Genomic DNA, 18,118 nt, shown 5'->3' on the forward strand with positions numbered 1-18,118 from the left:
CTTTTAACCACGTATGGAATGTGAAATAAGATACCCATAATTATACTATGGTTTAGAGAAACTCAAATGTTATAAAAGAAAAAGAAAACATTCATATCAGATTTCAGAGAAAAACATGAAGCCTTTCTCCTGATCTTGCCAATTTATCTTTCCTGTATCCGTCATGTTAAATGACAATTAAATGTTTATATGTATATCTCCTCAGTAAATTTTCATGATGGCAAGAATTAATAGAAATATTATGTTATAAAATAATAATAATATATTATTGTTATTTTTATCTGGTTTGAGTCTGTATAAAACATGGAAAGTAGGCAGATGTGTGTAAGTATATACAAGAATTAATGAACACATCCAGGTGGTAAAAGTGAAATGAGTTATTTTTGCATGTAGCACATTATTGAAGTTGTTTATGGTGGAGAGCATATGTGGTCAAGACCCTATTTTTATTTGCACAGTTGCAAAATTCTAGTAGTAAACAGCTTTCAAATGTTTCTAATAGAAATAATTTTGGAAAAATAGAAGATATTTCTATTCAGCATAGTTACACTAGTTTGTTTAGGTGTATTCAAAATAGACTGGATTTTGGAGTTCCTATGAAATGACAAATAAGCTTAGACATCTGAGACCTGGGTTTGAATAAGCATTGACAGTGGCCAGATGATTGACCTTGGGAAAGTCCGATTTCTCTCTGAGCTTCAATTCCTTAACAAGAACATAAGGACCATAACGTGTTGTTTGATATCAGCAAGAGAATTAATTAGAATTACTCCTAGCACTGTGTTCAATTAAACTTCTTTCGTTTTATTTCAAATAAAGGAATGATGATAATCATAATTTTGAAGTAAATTCTCATCAGTAACATTATCTTACTGTGACTAAAACATAACTGATGAGTCTAAGTATCTATATAAACACAGGTATATATATATGAGCTCTGGCATTGGCTGGTTTTAAATATTTTTGGCATAAATAGGTAGCACTCTTACCTGTTGGTGGGATTATCCCAGGAGACATAAGGCCTGGGACAGAATGTGGCATGATATGAGAGTTCTCTGGGGAGGTGACACTTTGAGTCCTCTTAGGAGGCCTTCCAGGTCTAGAACTGAAACAAACAAAAAATTTTTACAATTAAGCTGTTGTCTTACACATCATTTCAAAGTTGTTTCAAGTGGTAACATGGACTGTAAATAAATTTGTTTCAAGGACGGTTGCTTTTGCAGTTAGATGTAATAGACTTCCATCACTAATTAGATTACATGCTGAATTCATTTTCCTCATTGAAGATCAGCCACTCTTGATGCATAATTCATAGCCTGCACCTCGTTACCTGCTTCTTCATATTAATATCTATACACAGTTTGAATTGCCTCGTTTGCATATGCTAAAGTTCTGCATGCAGCCTTCAGCACGAAAATTATGCACTAACTTGTAATAATTATTACAGTCAGCCTGCTATTGATTTATGAGACTTTTAAAAACCAAATATGTGTAGTACTTGTAATGAATGATATTTTAAGGTTCTTCAGGAAATTAAAAGGCAATGGCTGCCTAAGGAAATGTTCTGCTTGTTTGATTTAATACTACAGTTAGCTGGGAGGTGGAATGAAAGAGTGATTCAGACCTATAGCACATTTTTCGATGATATGTTTTATTACTTCGCACTGCTAGCCTGATATCTAGATGATAAATGACAATACATATCTAATGTGTGAAAAGGTCTTGCAATTTCTTTATTTTTTGTCATTTAAAAGATAAGTCAAGTTATCATTTAACCCTTATTCTATTTAAATGAATAACCTCGCTAGGTTGCCTTACTTTAAATATACTAAAATACATTGGAAAGGCTTAGGATTATTTGTAGGACATCATTGAGAAATGGCCCGTGTAGCATCTTATATCTGCCTTTAGGATAAACAAAAACACTTTGTGTGTTTGTATTTTAGCAGTGCTCCTCCTTTGCTTGCCTACTGCACAAGAATAATTTTTAAAACTATAAAGCAGATGATGAAAAGATAAAAGAATTCACTATCCTTGTATAAGAAGAACATGAAGAATATAATATTAGCAATTTTTAAAACAAACATAATTAGCATTATGTTTCCACTCTTTGCCTCTGTATCACGAATGTACTTTTATGAAATGCTTTTCCATCATTTATCTGGTCAATATGAGCCAAGATATATCAAAACCTCCAAAGAGATCCTTCATTAAAAAGCATTTCCATGTCAGCCTTAGCTGAGATCCTTTGCCTCATCACAGACTAAAATATTCTATCTCTACTATTTAGCATAAGTAATATATGTAGTCATTTAAGAAATATTAGTAAGCACTTGCTGTTTTCAAAGCAAGTCACTGTAGAGGCTAATGGAGAATGGATTCTTAGTCTTTGGGATTTATACTCTTGCCAAGAGGGACAAATCTTTTGCCTAAAGCAGTATGGTGCAAACCAGAATGTGCTGTGTTCTAAGCAAGTTACAATCTGAACATTAACTGGAAGTTTGGCTGGATGATGGTACATCCATGTTGAGAGAAGAGAGATAAGATTGTATGGCTCTCAAAGATTAGAAGAGAATTCTGAAGATTGAATTGGACAGGGAGAGGTAAAGAATGGAAGAAAGCACTCTAGTGAGAATGGGAGAAATGAATGGTAACATGAAAAAGTATGAATGTACAGATTTGTTTCCAATGAGTTGAAAAAAGTCAGATGAGGAACAGAAAAAAATACTGCTAGACTTACTGCTGAAGGCCAGATCCTGGAGGACTCTGAACCAAGAGTAAGTAGATCATGCACGTGCTCATTTTGCTAACCAACAACCAATAAGGACATTGACCTGCATATTCTGATGCATCTCTCTGGCTACATAGTCTTATTCTTATTTATTATTCTTCATTCTTAGCTGATTCCTTACCTCCTGTAATTTGCCTAGAGTCCACCAACAGCCCACTGATAGTCTCCATTCTCCCTGAATGATCTCTTCTATTATCGCAGAGATGTTAAGAAATAACAGCTAAATGTATTACCTACAGTCTAAATCTTCCTTCTGGGATTCTGGCAAATTAAGGCCTGTCTACTGGAAATCCTTGCTTGGATGTTCTATAATAATCTAGGATTTAGATGTCCAGATCTGAATGTCGCAACTCCTCCATTAAAAATTATTTTTCCTTGGTTCAACAAAAAGGCACCCCATTGACTAAGCCCCAAATCCCAAATTCAGCGTATCTTTCTCTTCCTTTATACTCCCAAATATCATCCCAATGAAGATATCCCCTTTTCTCTATCCCCGCACCTATATTTCAGATCAATCCCTTCAGTTTTATCCCACTGTACATTCTGGAGTGGAGAGTCTAGATAACTTTCTGTACTGATTTTGGAAGGATTTTCTCTAAAATGTAAATTTAATCATGTTTTCCAATTGTTTTAAGATAGCAATAGTTCCCTAGAGTGTTGACACTCCTTAGCAGAGTACTAAGGCCTTCCAATACTTGGACCCTGCCTACTTTTCCAATCTCATGCTTTTTTTCCTACATTCATGGCTTATTTTTGGACCTAATGAATTTATTAAGAGTGTCCCATGTTGCTTTGGTCTCCTATTATACTCTCCCTACACAAGCTGCCTCCTTTGCCATCAAAACCTTTTACTACATCATTCCATCCTCATCCCCATTTCACCTGACTAATATCATTCTTCTAACTAACCAGTTCTAGGGTGTTTTCTTTCTACTGAATATGAGCTATGATAGCTTATGATATATAACTCTTATTGTAGCCCTTTCTGCACTGATTATGTAATCTGTTTATTTGTTTCACTCCCAAGGCTGTATGACAAAAAGTGTATAAAATATGCTTTTTTGTCCTTAAAAGTTAGCTCAGTGCCTGGCTCACTATTGTAGGTGTTTAAATAAATTTTAACTCAATTTACTAAGCCTATCCTGCCAAATTCTTCAAATTACTCATCAATTCCAATAGTCTCCATGTTTCCAGGAAATGAAAAAAGAGATGCCAAAAAAAAGAAAATTAAAAAAAAGAAAAATTGGGATTCTGAGTCTGAAGATGCTAAATATACATCTGGAAGCTCAGAGAAAAAGAGCAGAAGTATTGAGGAATCTCAAACAAGATGCAGTGTGTAAAGTGGGAAAGGACAAGGAAGTTAGCATTTGAAAGTTTTAGTTCTCTAATTTGGTTTTTGCTTTTAAAGATGAAACTATTCAGCAGTACTTAATTATTCAGGCCACAGGAGCTGTCCCCACAGCCCTCTCTCTGGAAGCAGAAGTCAGGCTACTAAGTAGGAACACTTTATTTCACAATAGAATAGACCCAGTGGGCTCTTTTTACCCCAGATAGTTCCTGCCCAATCTATCACATCACCTCCAATTCCACCAACAGAGATTTACTGCTTTTACTCATGAAGCTTAAAGATCTTTTAAAGCCTTCCATTAAAATGTAAATACCCTTAGTGGTGGTAACACACTAAAGCCATCCTCTTACACCCTATTGGGCATTACTTTGCAATTAGGGGTGAGCACAGTCTTGAGATGTCTATGCAAAGAATGAGGAGACTCCAAGGAAAGATTTAGAAGGGAAGTCAAGTTACTTATCTTTCTGCCTAAGAACAAGTGGGACCCTTTTCTTGGTGTTGCATAAGACATCTCTTAGTTAAGAGGAAGTTAGAAGGTTTTTTTTTTCTTTCATATTTTAATAATTTTATTTAAGTATAGTTGATTTACCATATTGTGATAAATTCTGCTATACAAAAAAGTGATTCAAGTTATACATGTACACACATTCCTTCTTTTTCAGATTCTTTTCCCACATAGATATCACAGAATATTGGGTAGAGTTCTCTGTACTATGCAGCAGGTCCCATTGGCCAATCATTCTGCACACCTCAGTGTTTATTTATTGACAAAACTTTCCTGTCCTAGGTGTTTTACACTTACTGCAGTCCTGGTCATTAACTATTAGATTTCCTGAAAATCTAAGAAGGTGAACTAATTGCAAAATACTTGAATATTTAAATTAATTTCCACAGAGCTTTAGGGACCTTCCAGTAGAAGCTGTGAAGTGCAGCGGTCAGAAGCACTGGTTGTACTGTCTTGATACATCCAGCTTTAAATACTGGCTCCACAATTTCCTGGAAGGTACGACCTCAAGCAAGCTATCTAATGTCTCTGAATATCTTTTCAAATCATGATTCTTTAAAAAATGCCTTGTTAGAAAAAAGTTATTCTTGGAAAGGAAAACAATAACTCAACTGGAAAGAGGAAGTAAAACAATTAGCAAAAACACTTCTTTGGGAAATGATCAATTGCCTCAACAGCAGACATCTTCAAGCCTCCTTAGCTGTACCAGTAACCCAGCTCTCCCCACAGAGAATCAGAGCAGCTGAACTCTCCTAGTTCTAATCAAAGCAGAAGACCTCACTTAAATAAATTATTACCCTTAATAGCTTGACTGAAATCAAAATTTATGACTTTGGTAATTGTTTTTGCCAGCTTCACACATGAGCCAGAGTGCAGCCTTTAATATTTTCAACCATTTACATTAAAAGATCAGAGCACTAGCTTAGAGATGGCCATACCTGGTATCTCACTTATTTAGGAATCTACTTAGGCACATCCTTTCCTGCAGTTCTGAATAAAAATGTTCCGTTTTTTCAGCTAGATCACCAGGTAGATATCTCTCCTTAGTCTACATTATTAAATCAGCCACATGCTAATTTCTTTCTCTTTCCCACCACTGTACAATGTTTACCATCTCTTCCTAGTCCATTTAGTGTGGTTATTCAGGATGAAGACAAAATCTAACTTAACAAGAGGTTAAGTTCATCCAAAGAGTGAGAGGCATTGGAATGTGCGAAGGAGGGTACATTACAGATTTTTCAACCCCTAACCTTCTCCTCAGACTCCATCTTCTGCTAATCTTGTTAGTAGTTTTTGAGACATTAAGTTTAAATCTCCTCAAGTATGTGAAATCCAGAAAGAGACTGTGATGGCGAAAAATTGCAAAATGCAAAAGTAGCTGCTGAGGAGAAATTTGGGTTCCAAATCCTATCTGTTGAGAGAAAGGAACGTTTTTTTTTTTCACCTTTCAATTCCTTAATCCATCCCTCTGAAAGAAAGGAACTACTGTACAACAAACAATGAGCTAGACATTAAAGTTGCAAGGATAAAGATACACTCCTTTCTTTCAGGAGGAAGATAAAATTAAATAGCCTGCGGGATAACATTAGAGAAGAAAAATATATGGCAGCAAGTGAGCACTGATTTTAGTCTTGGGACACAACAAACATTTAGGGATGAAAGCATCTTGCTCCATTAATCTGCAAGAGTTCATTTGCCCTCTCCAATCTATTCACTCCAGGAAAGTGCCAATTGTGTGTTTATATTCTGCATATTTTTTTAAGTAAACTGCTTCTACAAAGGCAAGCCAAGATATATGAGAAATGTATATATATTCACACATATAAGCCACACATATGTTTTTTTTTTCTGGTTGGAAAGATACAATTTGCTCAATGATTTACATATCTACCCAAACATTATAGCGTCAAAAAGAATGATGTTTAGGAGGAATTTATGATAACATAAGACAATGCTACTGTTCTAAGTGAAAAAGCAAGATACAGACCTACAGATATGGCAGACCAGAGCAAAAGAGAGAGAAATTAAGTAAAGATTCAATAGACATGCAAAGAAATAAGACTATAAGGGAACATTCTGGATTGTTGGGAGGGATTACACTGGATGGAGAATTACATTTCTTCTACATCTGAAGATTTTAGTTTCTCTGTCGCAAGCATGTACTACATTTGAAATATAAAAACAGCTTTTATTTTTATTTATTTATTTATTTATTTTTGCTTTCTAGGGTTGCACCCTCAGCATATAGAAGTTCCCTGGCCAGGGGTTGAATCTCAGCTGCAGCTGCTGGCCTATACCACAGCCACAGCGACACAGGATCTAAGCCACATCTGCAACTTACACACTAGCTCATGGCAACAGGGGATCCTTAATCCACTGGGGGAGGCCAGGGATTGATCTCACATTCTCAGGGATACTATTTGTGCTCGTTACCACTGAGCATCCTAAAAACAGTTTTAAACTAATTTGTTCACCCTGTCAATACTTCAGCCATATATTTCAAATAAATCATTGTGAACAAATCATGATCCTGGCTACACTTGATGGGTCAGTGCTGAGGTTTACCTCTATCCATAGCAGAAACCAGATATAATTTATCCTCTTAAATTTTCTTTCTTTTCCATCCCAGTTCTAAAATATCTAATAAAAACAGATGATTATGCAAAAATATTCTCCTTGTGAGAACTATAAATTAATCCAAAATATGAAAAGAACCAATAATCATTAACATCTTCCAGATCAAATCAAACTCATGAAATAGATCCACCAAGATAAAAGGATGCAAAGAAACATCCAAAGACATAGCTGATTTATAATTCTCAAGTTATAATTGGGTAGTTTTCCCTTAGAAAGATCTTTTTTGCTGTTAGTTGAAATTTATTTTTTGGCTTTTTGAAAAACAAGAGTATAAATAATCCAGGAAGTATATGATTAGCATTATTTTCCCTTTTACATGAAATTTTTTTTTCTATAGCTGGCAAAATTTTGAAAGACACATTACTTTGTTGCAATGATGACGAATTTGAGAACTTTCTCAATCTCGTATCCCACATTTATTTGGACACATTTTTGTATTTTCTGTGTAGGTAGGTTTCCCTTCCATGTGTACTTCTCAGTACAAATAGATTATGAATTGACGCATCAAAGAGATAATTTCCCACCATCACAAAAATGCCAAGTTCCATGGGGCAGGTACTTAAAATATCACCAGCTGGACACTTGGAAAACACCTTCAGATTCCTGGCTCATGAGCACAAAACACACAACATTCCCTCAATTTTTTTTTTCTTGCTGTTTTTTGTTCTTTATGTCTGTACCTGTAACATGTGGAAATTCCCAGACTAGAGGACAAAGAGGGGCTGCCGCTGCCAGCCTACACCACAGCCACAGCAACAGCAACACCAGATCCAAGCCACATCTGTGACTGATAGCACAGCTCAGGCAATGCCAGATCCTTAACCAACTGAGAGAGGCCAGGAATCGAACCCGCATCCCCATGAATATTAATCGGGTTCTTACCACTGGAAAATGGGAACTCCTCTCTCAACTCTTTACATGGCAGGTGTTCTAGACTGAATTTCATTCCTCCCAAATTCTTATGTTGAAGCCCTAACCCCAGTGTGATGGTATTTGAAGACTGGGCTCTTGGCAGGGAATTAACTCTAGATAAGGATATATCAGTGCGGGTCTCATGATGGGATTGGTGCCTGCACAATTAAAGATGTCTGAGAGCTTGCCTGCTCTCTCTCTCAATCATGTGGGGACACAGTGAGAAGGCAGCAGTCTACAACCCATGAAGAGAGCCCTCACCAGGAACTAAACATGTGATAACCTGATCTCAGACTTTCAGCCTCCAGAATTGCGAGGAAAGAAATTCCTCTTGCTTAAGCCAACCAGTTTATGCTATTCTGTTTGGCAACTTGAGAAAGACTAAGACAGTAGGCAATTCTCTACATCAACTGAACAAAGACATATACAAATGCACAACATAAAATTTTCTGTGAAAAAGAATTAAATATAATTTTTAAAAAAGTTCTGTGCTCAAAAAAAAAAAAAAAATAAGGAAAATGCCCAGTTAAACTTATTCAATATACAGACATTTTGTGGAAAAAAACTTCACAAATTCCCACAGCTTTTACTATTTTCAGGGGTGGGGATCACTTTCTCGGAGGCTTCACTATGCTGCAGTGTACTATAAATCTCTAAGAATGTGTTAAAATAGGCATTTACTAAAACACAGTTTACCACGGAAACTGTTATTTACTGCAAGTCTGTTTGGAGACGTGTGCTCTAAAGAAATACGTTCTTCCTAAAAGCGTGATTATATTCAAATTATAAAAATTCCTCATCTCTTAATATTATCAAAACATGTTCTGCGTCGTAGGTCAGATGACAACTGTCACATGAGTTAGTCTCCTGGGATAAGAAAAGCAGCAATTCACATATTCTATAGAGTTGATATGCGTTGATAATTACCCACATGCAAGGTTAACAGAAGTAAACTGAATTCATTACAAACAGAAAATAAATAGGAGTTGAAGTTAGCTCCTCTGGTGAGGAGGAATTATTGTTGACACTGATTTTAAAATTCACACTATCCAGGAGTTCCCGTCGTGGCGCAGTGGTTAACGAATCCGACTAGGAACCATGAGGTTGCGGGTTCGGTCCCTGCCCTTGCTCAGTGGGTTAATGATCCGGCGTTGCCGTGAGCTGTGGTGTAGGTCACAGACGCGGCTCGGATCCCACGTTGCTGTGGCTCTGGCGTAGGCCAGTGGCTACAGCTCGGATTCAACCCCTAGCCTGGGAACCTCCATATGCCACAGGAGCGGCCCAAGAAATAGCAACAACAACAACAAAAAGACAAAAAAATAATAATAATAATAATATAAGTCCTGTTTCACAGGTCATTGACAAAATATCTGAAGTCTCCAGCTTGGTTGAAACTATTAAATATGGAACAGAAATTACCCCAAATGAGAGTTAAAACATATTGAAATGTGGCTAATCTATTCTTAAGCATGTGTATACTGTATATTTGTATATTGTGTTAACAATTAATTATACCCCAAAATACCAAAGAGAGTCCCTGTTTGACAAACCTGGGAAAACCTAATCCCTAAAGTTTATAAGTCCCTCTCTCCTTTTACAGAATCTCTATGTGAGGTCCACATTAAGAAGATTCTTTAAAATCTTCGAGATATATTAGTTATATAAATTTCAGAATTAATATCAATCATAGATTTCTTTACCTAGTAAACAGATTTTTTTGAGATTAAGTTTTTATCAAATCAGAGGTCTTGATGTATTCTTTTTAAATTCTTTAGTTACATCAATGGTAAATGACATGTTATAAAGTATATCTAGTGATTTATCATGAGTATATTCATAGTCTATAAATATTTTATTGACTAAGGAGTAATTTAAAGTTTTAATCAAATAATATTCAATTGCAACGCTATTCATTTTTACCTTTCCGTAGTATGCATTACACATCCACATACATGATATTTTCCCAGAGAGGATACTGTTTGTAAATTGCATTTAATGACATGTTTGTCTAGAGAGCTAATTTTTTTTTCTGTCTTTTTAGGGCCTCACCCAGGGCATATGGAAGTTCCCAGGCTCGGGGATGAATAGGAGCTATAGCTGCCAGCCAACACCATAGGCAACCACAGCAATGCCAGCTCTGAGCCGCATCTATAACCTACACCACAGCTCATGGTAATGCTGGATCCTTAACCCACTAACCAGCCAAGGATCAAATCAATGCCCTCATGGATACTAGTCAGGTTCCTTACCACTGTGTCATCATAGGAACTCTTAAATATTTTTAAACTTCTACTCACCTTAAAATTTTCTCTTCTTCTCACAAATAAATCTGCCACAACACTGTTTTACAAAATTATCTGCAAGTACTGACTATAGTCCCCTAAGGGAAAGATTCTAAAATAATGAGAAACAATTGTAAATGGTTGTCTTGAAGTTTGGGAACTAGTTAATACTTTATTGGCCTTTTTCCCACGGTTTCTGTCACACTTCAAAACTATATTCTATATAATTTAAATTTAATATTAAAAAAATTCCCACTAAGTCATGCAATATCTAAACCAATCCTTTTATTCAACCTATGACTTCATAGTCACAAAGAAAGAAGTTTCATTTTTATAATTTTTTCAGTTTGAATTTCAAATGATTAGATTTTTTTTTTTTTTGCAGTTGCTGTTGGCTATATTTTGTTTGACCAAAACATTGTATTTAGTCTTTTATTTCATTGCTACACACCATAACCCATTTCATAAATGGGCAGGACTCTGGTTGACTCTCAGTCTGTTTTTAGAGATCATCTTGAATTTGGCCCCTATATATGTCCATTGCTCCAATCTCAAAATAATATCCAACTGTCCTCTGTAGGAGATCCCATGTCCAACACTCCAAATGCCCTCTTCCCAAATGCTTTTATTTTATTTGGAGTAGTACATTAAAAAATAAAATAATAACAATTGCATTCTATTGTCTAACTCCTAAGCACTGTGTTCACTATGTGATCTAACTCTTTTAAAATTCATAACAAACCTTTAAGATAAGTATTATTATTATCCTTATTTAACTGATGAGGAAATTGAGATACAAGAAAGAAATGCCTTATCCCATATGCCACACATAAAAGTACCAGAGTGGGGACGGATTGGGGGAAAGGTGAATAGGCAATGTGTATACAATTTTCAGGGGGGTGAAAATACTCTGTGTGATACAATACTGGTGGATACTTGTCATTGTACTTTTGTCTAAACCCAAAGAGTGCACAACACCAAGAATGAACCCTAATGTAAACTATGGACTTGGAGTGATTTTGATGCCTCAATGTAGGGCCATCAGTTGTAACAAATATTCTGTTTTTGGTGGAATGTTAATAAAGGGGAGGCTGTGGCTGTGTAAGACCAGGGGCTATACAGAAATACATTGTATCCTTTAGGCTACTGAACCTAAAACTGATCTAAAAAATTGTCCTAAGAAACAGTAAGGAGTTCCCGTTATAGCTCAACAGAAATGAGCTGGACTAGCAACCATGAGGATACAGTTTGATCTCTGGCCTCACTTGGTGGATTAAATGATCCAGCATGACCAGAAGCTGCCATGTAAGTCGCAGATTCGGCTCAGATCCCCTGCATCTGCAGCACCTGCAGCTCCAATTCCACCCCTGGCCTGGGAACTTCCATACAGTGTGGGTGCAGCCCTAAAAAGAAAAAAGAAAAGAGAGAAGAGAAGAGAAAAGAAAAGAGTAAGAAGAAAGAAACTTGTGAACCACGGCACTCTGATTTCAAAAGCCAAGCCCTGATCAACATGCAATCCACCTCTATTCCATATTTCTTTGTTCATTTGGTGAAGAGACAGTAAATGTTAACACATCGGACCTTCCTATGTGTGCTAGAAATACTAACAAGATACCGTCCCTAACTTCAAGTAGCACAGTCTATTGGGGAAAATAGGTACATACATAAAGAATTACACTAAATCTTTTTAAATATTGCAGTAAATGTTCCAAAGAAGTGTTGTTGGAACATGATGGCGGAAGTACCTCAGGACAGATGAGGTGTGAGCAAACAGACGTTAGTCAACTGAAGAAAAGGAGGAGTTGCTAATAAGAAATCGTCTTACTTAACAACACATCCCCACCTTAAACACACACACAAAGCCCTACAGTGACACACTGAATTACTCAAACGCATGCTCATCTTTTCTTCCTGAAAATGGTTAGTATCATACAGTCTGGCACATGATTGTTTTCAGACAGTTGCATAGGGCATATCTCAGTTCTCCGTATTTTTGCATTCCTTTGACCTTGAGAAAAATGTTGATGTGATAACCTCCGATGTTTGGTTAAATGTCCTTAGGACATTACAATTCATTGAACTACTTTAAACATATCTTTTTGTGATGTTTTAATTTTAGGGGAATTAACAAGGAGCCAAATTTGGTGTTACATAAATTTCTATATTTATTTATTTTCTCAATCTTAATCAGAGTTGCTACTGTATTTTTAATTTTTATTTTATTTTATTTTACTTTTGTCTTTTTTAGGGCCAGACCCACAGCATATGGAGGTTCCCAGGATAAGAGTCAAATCTGAGCTGCAGCTGAGGGCCTGCACCACCGCACAGCAACAGCAACACCAGATCTGAGCCTCGGCTGTGACCTACACCACAGCTCATAGCAATGCAGGATGCTTAACCCACTGAGCAAGGCCAGGTATTGAACCTGTATCTCCATAGATACTAGTCAGATTAGTTTCCACTGAACTACTATGGGAACTCCAGCTACTATATTTTTAATATACAAGATGAAGATACTTTGTAAAGAAATTATCACTAACCAACAATAAGGAAGGAAAAAACTATGGTATGTGTGCATCAATCTGTATGTTCTAAAGTAATCACAAGCATAAATTTCTGATAAAGTAACTAAATCTACAAAAACACACATACATACACAGAACAATTTGGTATAAATATTGCCTCACATAAATCACAGAAGTAGAAACAATAGTTATATTTATATTAAACTATTGATACTTAGAGATGTAGTTTTGAATGTGGGTTAAAAAACAGAATCTATTAAATAAGAATGCAGAAAAATCTTGTCTTTCTGCTCGTGAATGCTGACTCAACCTAAAATGTGTTTCACCCTTCACTGACAAGTTATTTGTTTGCTACCTCTGGAGAAAATGTACATAACTAATTTATTTGAGAAATCTGTTAGGAAGAAAAAAAAGCGTGCATTCCACTCCTCTGTGTAACGTGTGGGGAGCTGTCAAGAAACATGGTCGCAAAGCACAAATATTCAGACACCAGCCCAAGAATTCAGAGACCTCCTGACAACTTTTTGATACTCCTGGGAGGATCATAGGCCTATGAACTAATGAAAGGATTATATTAAGACAGACAAAGCTATGCTGTTTCCAGCCTGCAGAGACTTAATAACATGTTTAATTCGTTACCTGACATAGATGTTACATAAGCACCAAACATTGCTATTACTATGATTTACATTAATTGACTTCTTTTTAATACTTTATGAAAGTGTTTTCTTTAATGAATGGCCTTTTAATACTAATGTTCGATATTATAAAAAATTATGATGTAAACTGCCTGCACCACAGAGTTGGAGAAGACGTTGGCAAATGTCCTTTTAAGCTTGAATAGACATTGTTTTATCATGGGATTCTTTTCCACTGGAATACTGTGCAGAGACTGCTTCCAAAATCCCAATCAATATGCTAAGACCTCTGTTCTCTTATTTATTTAATAATTCCCAAAACGTAGCCTAAAATAATAAAGCGTTTGGCTTTAATAGCATTGTTTAAATTAGCTAAATAAAAATAGCTTATTATTAAAGTTGGCATGTTTATATGCACCAGGAATTCTTTTGAGCACTTTTAAGCATAAGCTTTGTGAGAGATGAAAACATTATTATTTTCATTTTATAAATATGGAAACTGAGGCAAAGATATGTTACAATAAAGTGTTGCTATGAGTAAAAAGACAGATTTTCTTATTCATTAGTTCAAATGGAAAAACTGTTTCTTAATTAAATCTGTGCCTGACATTTTATTATAGAGCAGTCTATTACATTTTGATTTTCTAAAACAAAAGATAGAATTCCATATTTCAGTTAATTTCTTTATATTTCTGCTTGTTAGAAGATTTTCCACTATTTAAAATTCTGCATTGGAGTTCCCCTCATTGCGCAGTGGTTCTCAAATCTGACAAGGAACCATGAGGTTATGGGGTCAATCCCTGGCCTTGCTCAGTGGGTTAAGGATCCAGCGCTGCCGTGAGCTGTGTTGTGCAGACACAGTTTGGATCCTGCGTTGCTGTGGTTCTGGTGTAGGCTGGTGGCTACAGCTCCAATTAGATCCCTAGCCTGGGAACCTCCATATGCCGCGAGTGTGGCCCTAGAAAAGATGAAAAGACAAAAAAAAAAAAAAAAAATCTGCCTCAGTTTCATAATCAGAAAAACATTTCTCAACACCCGTGACTGATGGACAAATCTGATGATTTACACCAATGTGTTCCTTTTGACCTCCCCAACCCCCCTGCCCCATTATTAAAGCTCAGGACAGATACATGTTGGCTAGCCACTGGATACTAAGACATATCTTAGATGCCATGACAGAGAAAAGGACTGCAAAATACAACCCTTTATCAAAAAGAAGCTTCTTATATGTAGATATGCATTTATTTTATGACCAAAGTCTCAAGTGATTTTGTTTAAAGAGAATAAATTTTCAGATAATATAAAGAGGGCAATGGCATTTATGGTAAGCCTTGAAATATGAATGTAACTTTTTTTTTTTATAGCCACACCTGCAGCATATGGAAGTTCCTGGGCTAAGGGTCGAATTGGAGCTGCAGCTGAGGCCTATGACACAGCCACAACAATGCAGGCTCCAAGCCACCTCTTCGACCTATGGCACAGTTTGGGGCAGTACCGGATCCTTAACCCACTGAACAAGGCTGAGGATCAAACCTGCATCTCACAGAGGCAAGTCGGGTTCTTAACCTGCTGAGCCACAACAGGAACTCCCATGAGTGTAATTTTGACTCCTGGAGATAAGGTGAGAAAAAGCATTGGAGATTTTCAAACAGCATGATCGAAGGCTCCAAGACTGAAATGCATGCAGAGCACAGCGAAGGGTAGGTGGGCTAAGTCCTCAATGAATACTCCATCTGAACAGAATTTCTAGGCCATTTTTGTGGATTTAGTAGTTTTCTTATGTGTTTTAAAGTCCAGGTATATTGTAAGGCCTTAGAGGATCACCCCACCCCCCATTTTCTGTCCAGAGAGCAGCTAACTGTGTGTGTTCAGTAGTGATGACTAACTCAACCAAAAGGACTGGGTAAGCTTAGTAACCACAGATCATATTCTAAAAGACAAGGCAAATATTGTTTATTCGGGGACATTCAAGAAAGGAAATGTATGATCTAATGATAACATTCGTACTTAAGTGATAGTTCATGAAGTATAATGGCTCACAATTTCGTAGACTTTCTTGAAATTGGAACGAAAATTAACTTGCTGCTATTGTCAAGAAAGAGATTAAAAACTATTAAATCTAATAGTAACAGTTTACTATGTGATTGCCACTATGCTAAACACTTTGACGTGCATTATATGATTTAATCATCAAAATAACTCTGATAAATATTATCATTATGTCCATTTTACAGATGGATGGAATGATTACAAGGGAGACTAAATAATTTGAAATAGGACACAAATGGCTAAAGTAGCAGAGCTGAATGGAGCCACATCTGACTGAGTCTAAGTCCACTCTGAATCACTAGGCTTATCTTAAAAATGTTTCCACCCTAAAGAAATTTGCATCAAAATTAAATATCCATTGGTAGGCGTTCACGGCTCAGTGGTTAACAAACCCTACTAGGAGCCATGAGGATGCGGGTTCTATCTCTGGACTCAGTGGATGAAGGATCCCACATTGCCATGAGCTGTGGGATAGGTCACAGACTCAGCTCAGATCCGGCAGTGGCTGAGTCGTATACCCGTATACCGGCAGCTGTAGCTAGGATTTGACCCCTAGCCTGGGAACTTCCACATGCCATGGGTGTGACCTAAAAAAAAAGAAGTAAATATGCATTGGTAGATGATTTTTGAAATTCAATTTCAAGGCTGTATTTCTATTATAAATATATAAATATATTCTAAATATATTCATTATTTTGAAATATATGTATGATTTTGAAAGGCTGCTCCACACATTTGCACTTGCTGCAGCTACTTCCTAGAATGCTCTTTAGTAAGAAGGTTTTATGCCTCACCTTCCCTGGCCCACATACAACATGGCACCATATTCAATTAATACTTTGCCTTCTGTACTCTTATGCATTTTCAGCTTGAGTATTGTTGAGAAATACCATATATTCATTTGTTTATAAGTAAGTATCTATTCAGATGGCTCTGTGTGGGCAAGGATATTTGAATGTGCTTTGTTCACTATTGTATCCACAGAACATAGGACAGTGTCTGCACAAAGTAAGGACTCAATAAATATCTATTAAGTAAGGAAATGAATGAGTGTGTGAGGGAAGAAACAGATGCTCACTGCTGATCTATGGCCACTGGAAACTACACTGTCTTAGGAGCTATTTAAGTACCTAAGAGGCTGGGGCTACGGCATGTCAGAGTGTTTTGTATGGTGTCAATTTAATAATGATGATAAAGTGGAAGGCTGCTGAGTTATTGCCCTCAATGTTACTTCTAACTGAATACTCTGGATCTGTCTTAGCTCTTCAAAATGATGTGGTTGGAAAGAGAATACTTCATAAATTTTTAAGGTGATGGCAATCTGTGGATCTTGAAGTAATCAACCAAGGTATTCTACTTCCAAATACTTACATTTTTGAATTTGGTTTAAAAATCTAGACATGTGTCCTTGAATATTATTTCATGCTTCCATAATAAGGTGTACATTTCTAATTATTTGATTTAATCTATTCTTCCAGGTCATCAAAACTAAAACATCTTTGGATTAAACTTTATTCTCACGTATTCTACCTCCCATACATGTGGTTACATACCAAAATCCCAAATTATTTCATTTCATTCCAGTGGAAGGCTATATTACAACCTACTAGTTCAAATGAAAAGTTCCAATAGATTCCCATTTTAGGCATTTTAAAGAAGTAGATTAAGTAATTACATGCTTAAAAATTGTAAAAGACTAAAAGAAAACTATCTTTGAGATAAGATAGGACTTTTTAGGAGTTCCTGTAATGGTGCAGTGGAAATGAATCTGACTAGGAGCCATGAGGTTGCGGGTTCCATTCCTGGCCTCACTGAGTGGGTTGAAGATCTGGCGTTGCCATGAGCTGTTGTGTAGGTCACAGAAACAGCTCATATCCCGTGTTGCTGTGGCTCTGGCATAGGCCGGCAGCAACAGCTCCGACTGGACCCCTAACCCCTGGGAATCTACATATGCCACAGGTATGGCCCTAAAAAGACAAAAGACAAAAGACAAAAAAAAAAAACGTTAGGACTTTTTAGGCAAGGCATTAGTGCTAGAAACTATCTTTTAAAATGACTGGTAGAATTATTTGTACAGAAATTAAAAATATGCTTAGGAAAATTAATGTTGAAAGATAAGTGATAAAATAGGAAAATGTATAAATCAAAGACAAAGGATTATTAAGCTTAATTTATAAGCAATGAAGAGTCCTATATTAAATGGCAAAAGAGTAATAGGAAAATAACACAAATATGTGATTAACTAATAAGCATATAAAACTATACCACCTCACTAGTAAATAAGGAATTAAAATTCAAATACAAAATATCAAATTATGTCCATCACATTGGCAGAACTAAAAAAATACTGATACTGTACTAATAGAAGTATATATAGTGCATATTTCTCAAGGCTCATTTGGCAGAATATATCGAAATTTAAAATATTAAC

At 36.2% G+C, this 18,118-nt stretch overlaps 1 protein-coding gene across 1 annotated transcript in view; it reads right to left on the bottom strand.

Annotated features, from left to right (window-relative positions):
* Positions 1–18,118, bottom strand: part of DACH1 (dachshund family transcription factor 1) — a 422,381-nt gene that overhangs the window by 237,824 nt on the left and 166,439 nt on the right. The window contains exon 2 of the mRNA XM_001924267.6: positions 990–1,105. Coding sequence (XP_001924302.4) covers positions 990–1,105 — 116 coding nt within the window. The remainder of the gene's footprint in view (positions 1–989; positions 1,106–18,118) is intronic.

This window comes from Sus scrofa, chromosome 11 (assembly GCF_000003025.6).
Source record: "Sus scrofa isolate TJ Tabasco breed Duroc chromosome 11, Sscrofa11.1, whole genome shotgun sequence".
NCBI classification, from domain to species: Eukaryota; Metazoa; Chordata; class Mammalia; order Artiodactyla; family Suidae; genus Sus; species Sus scrofa.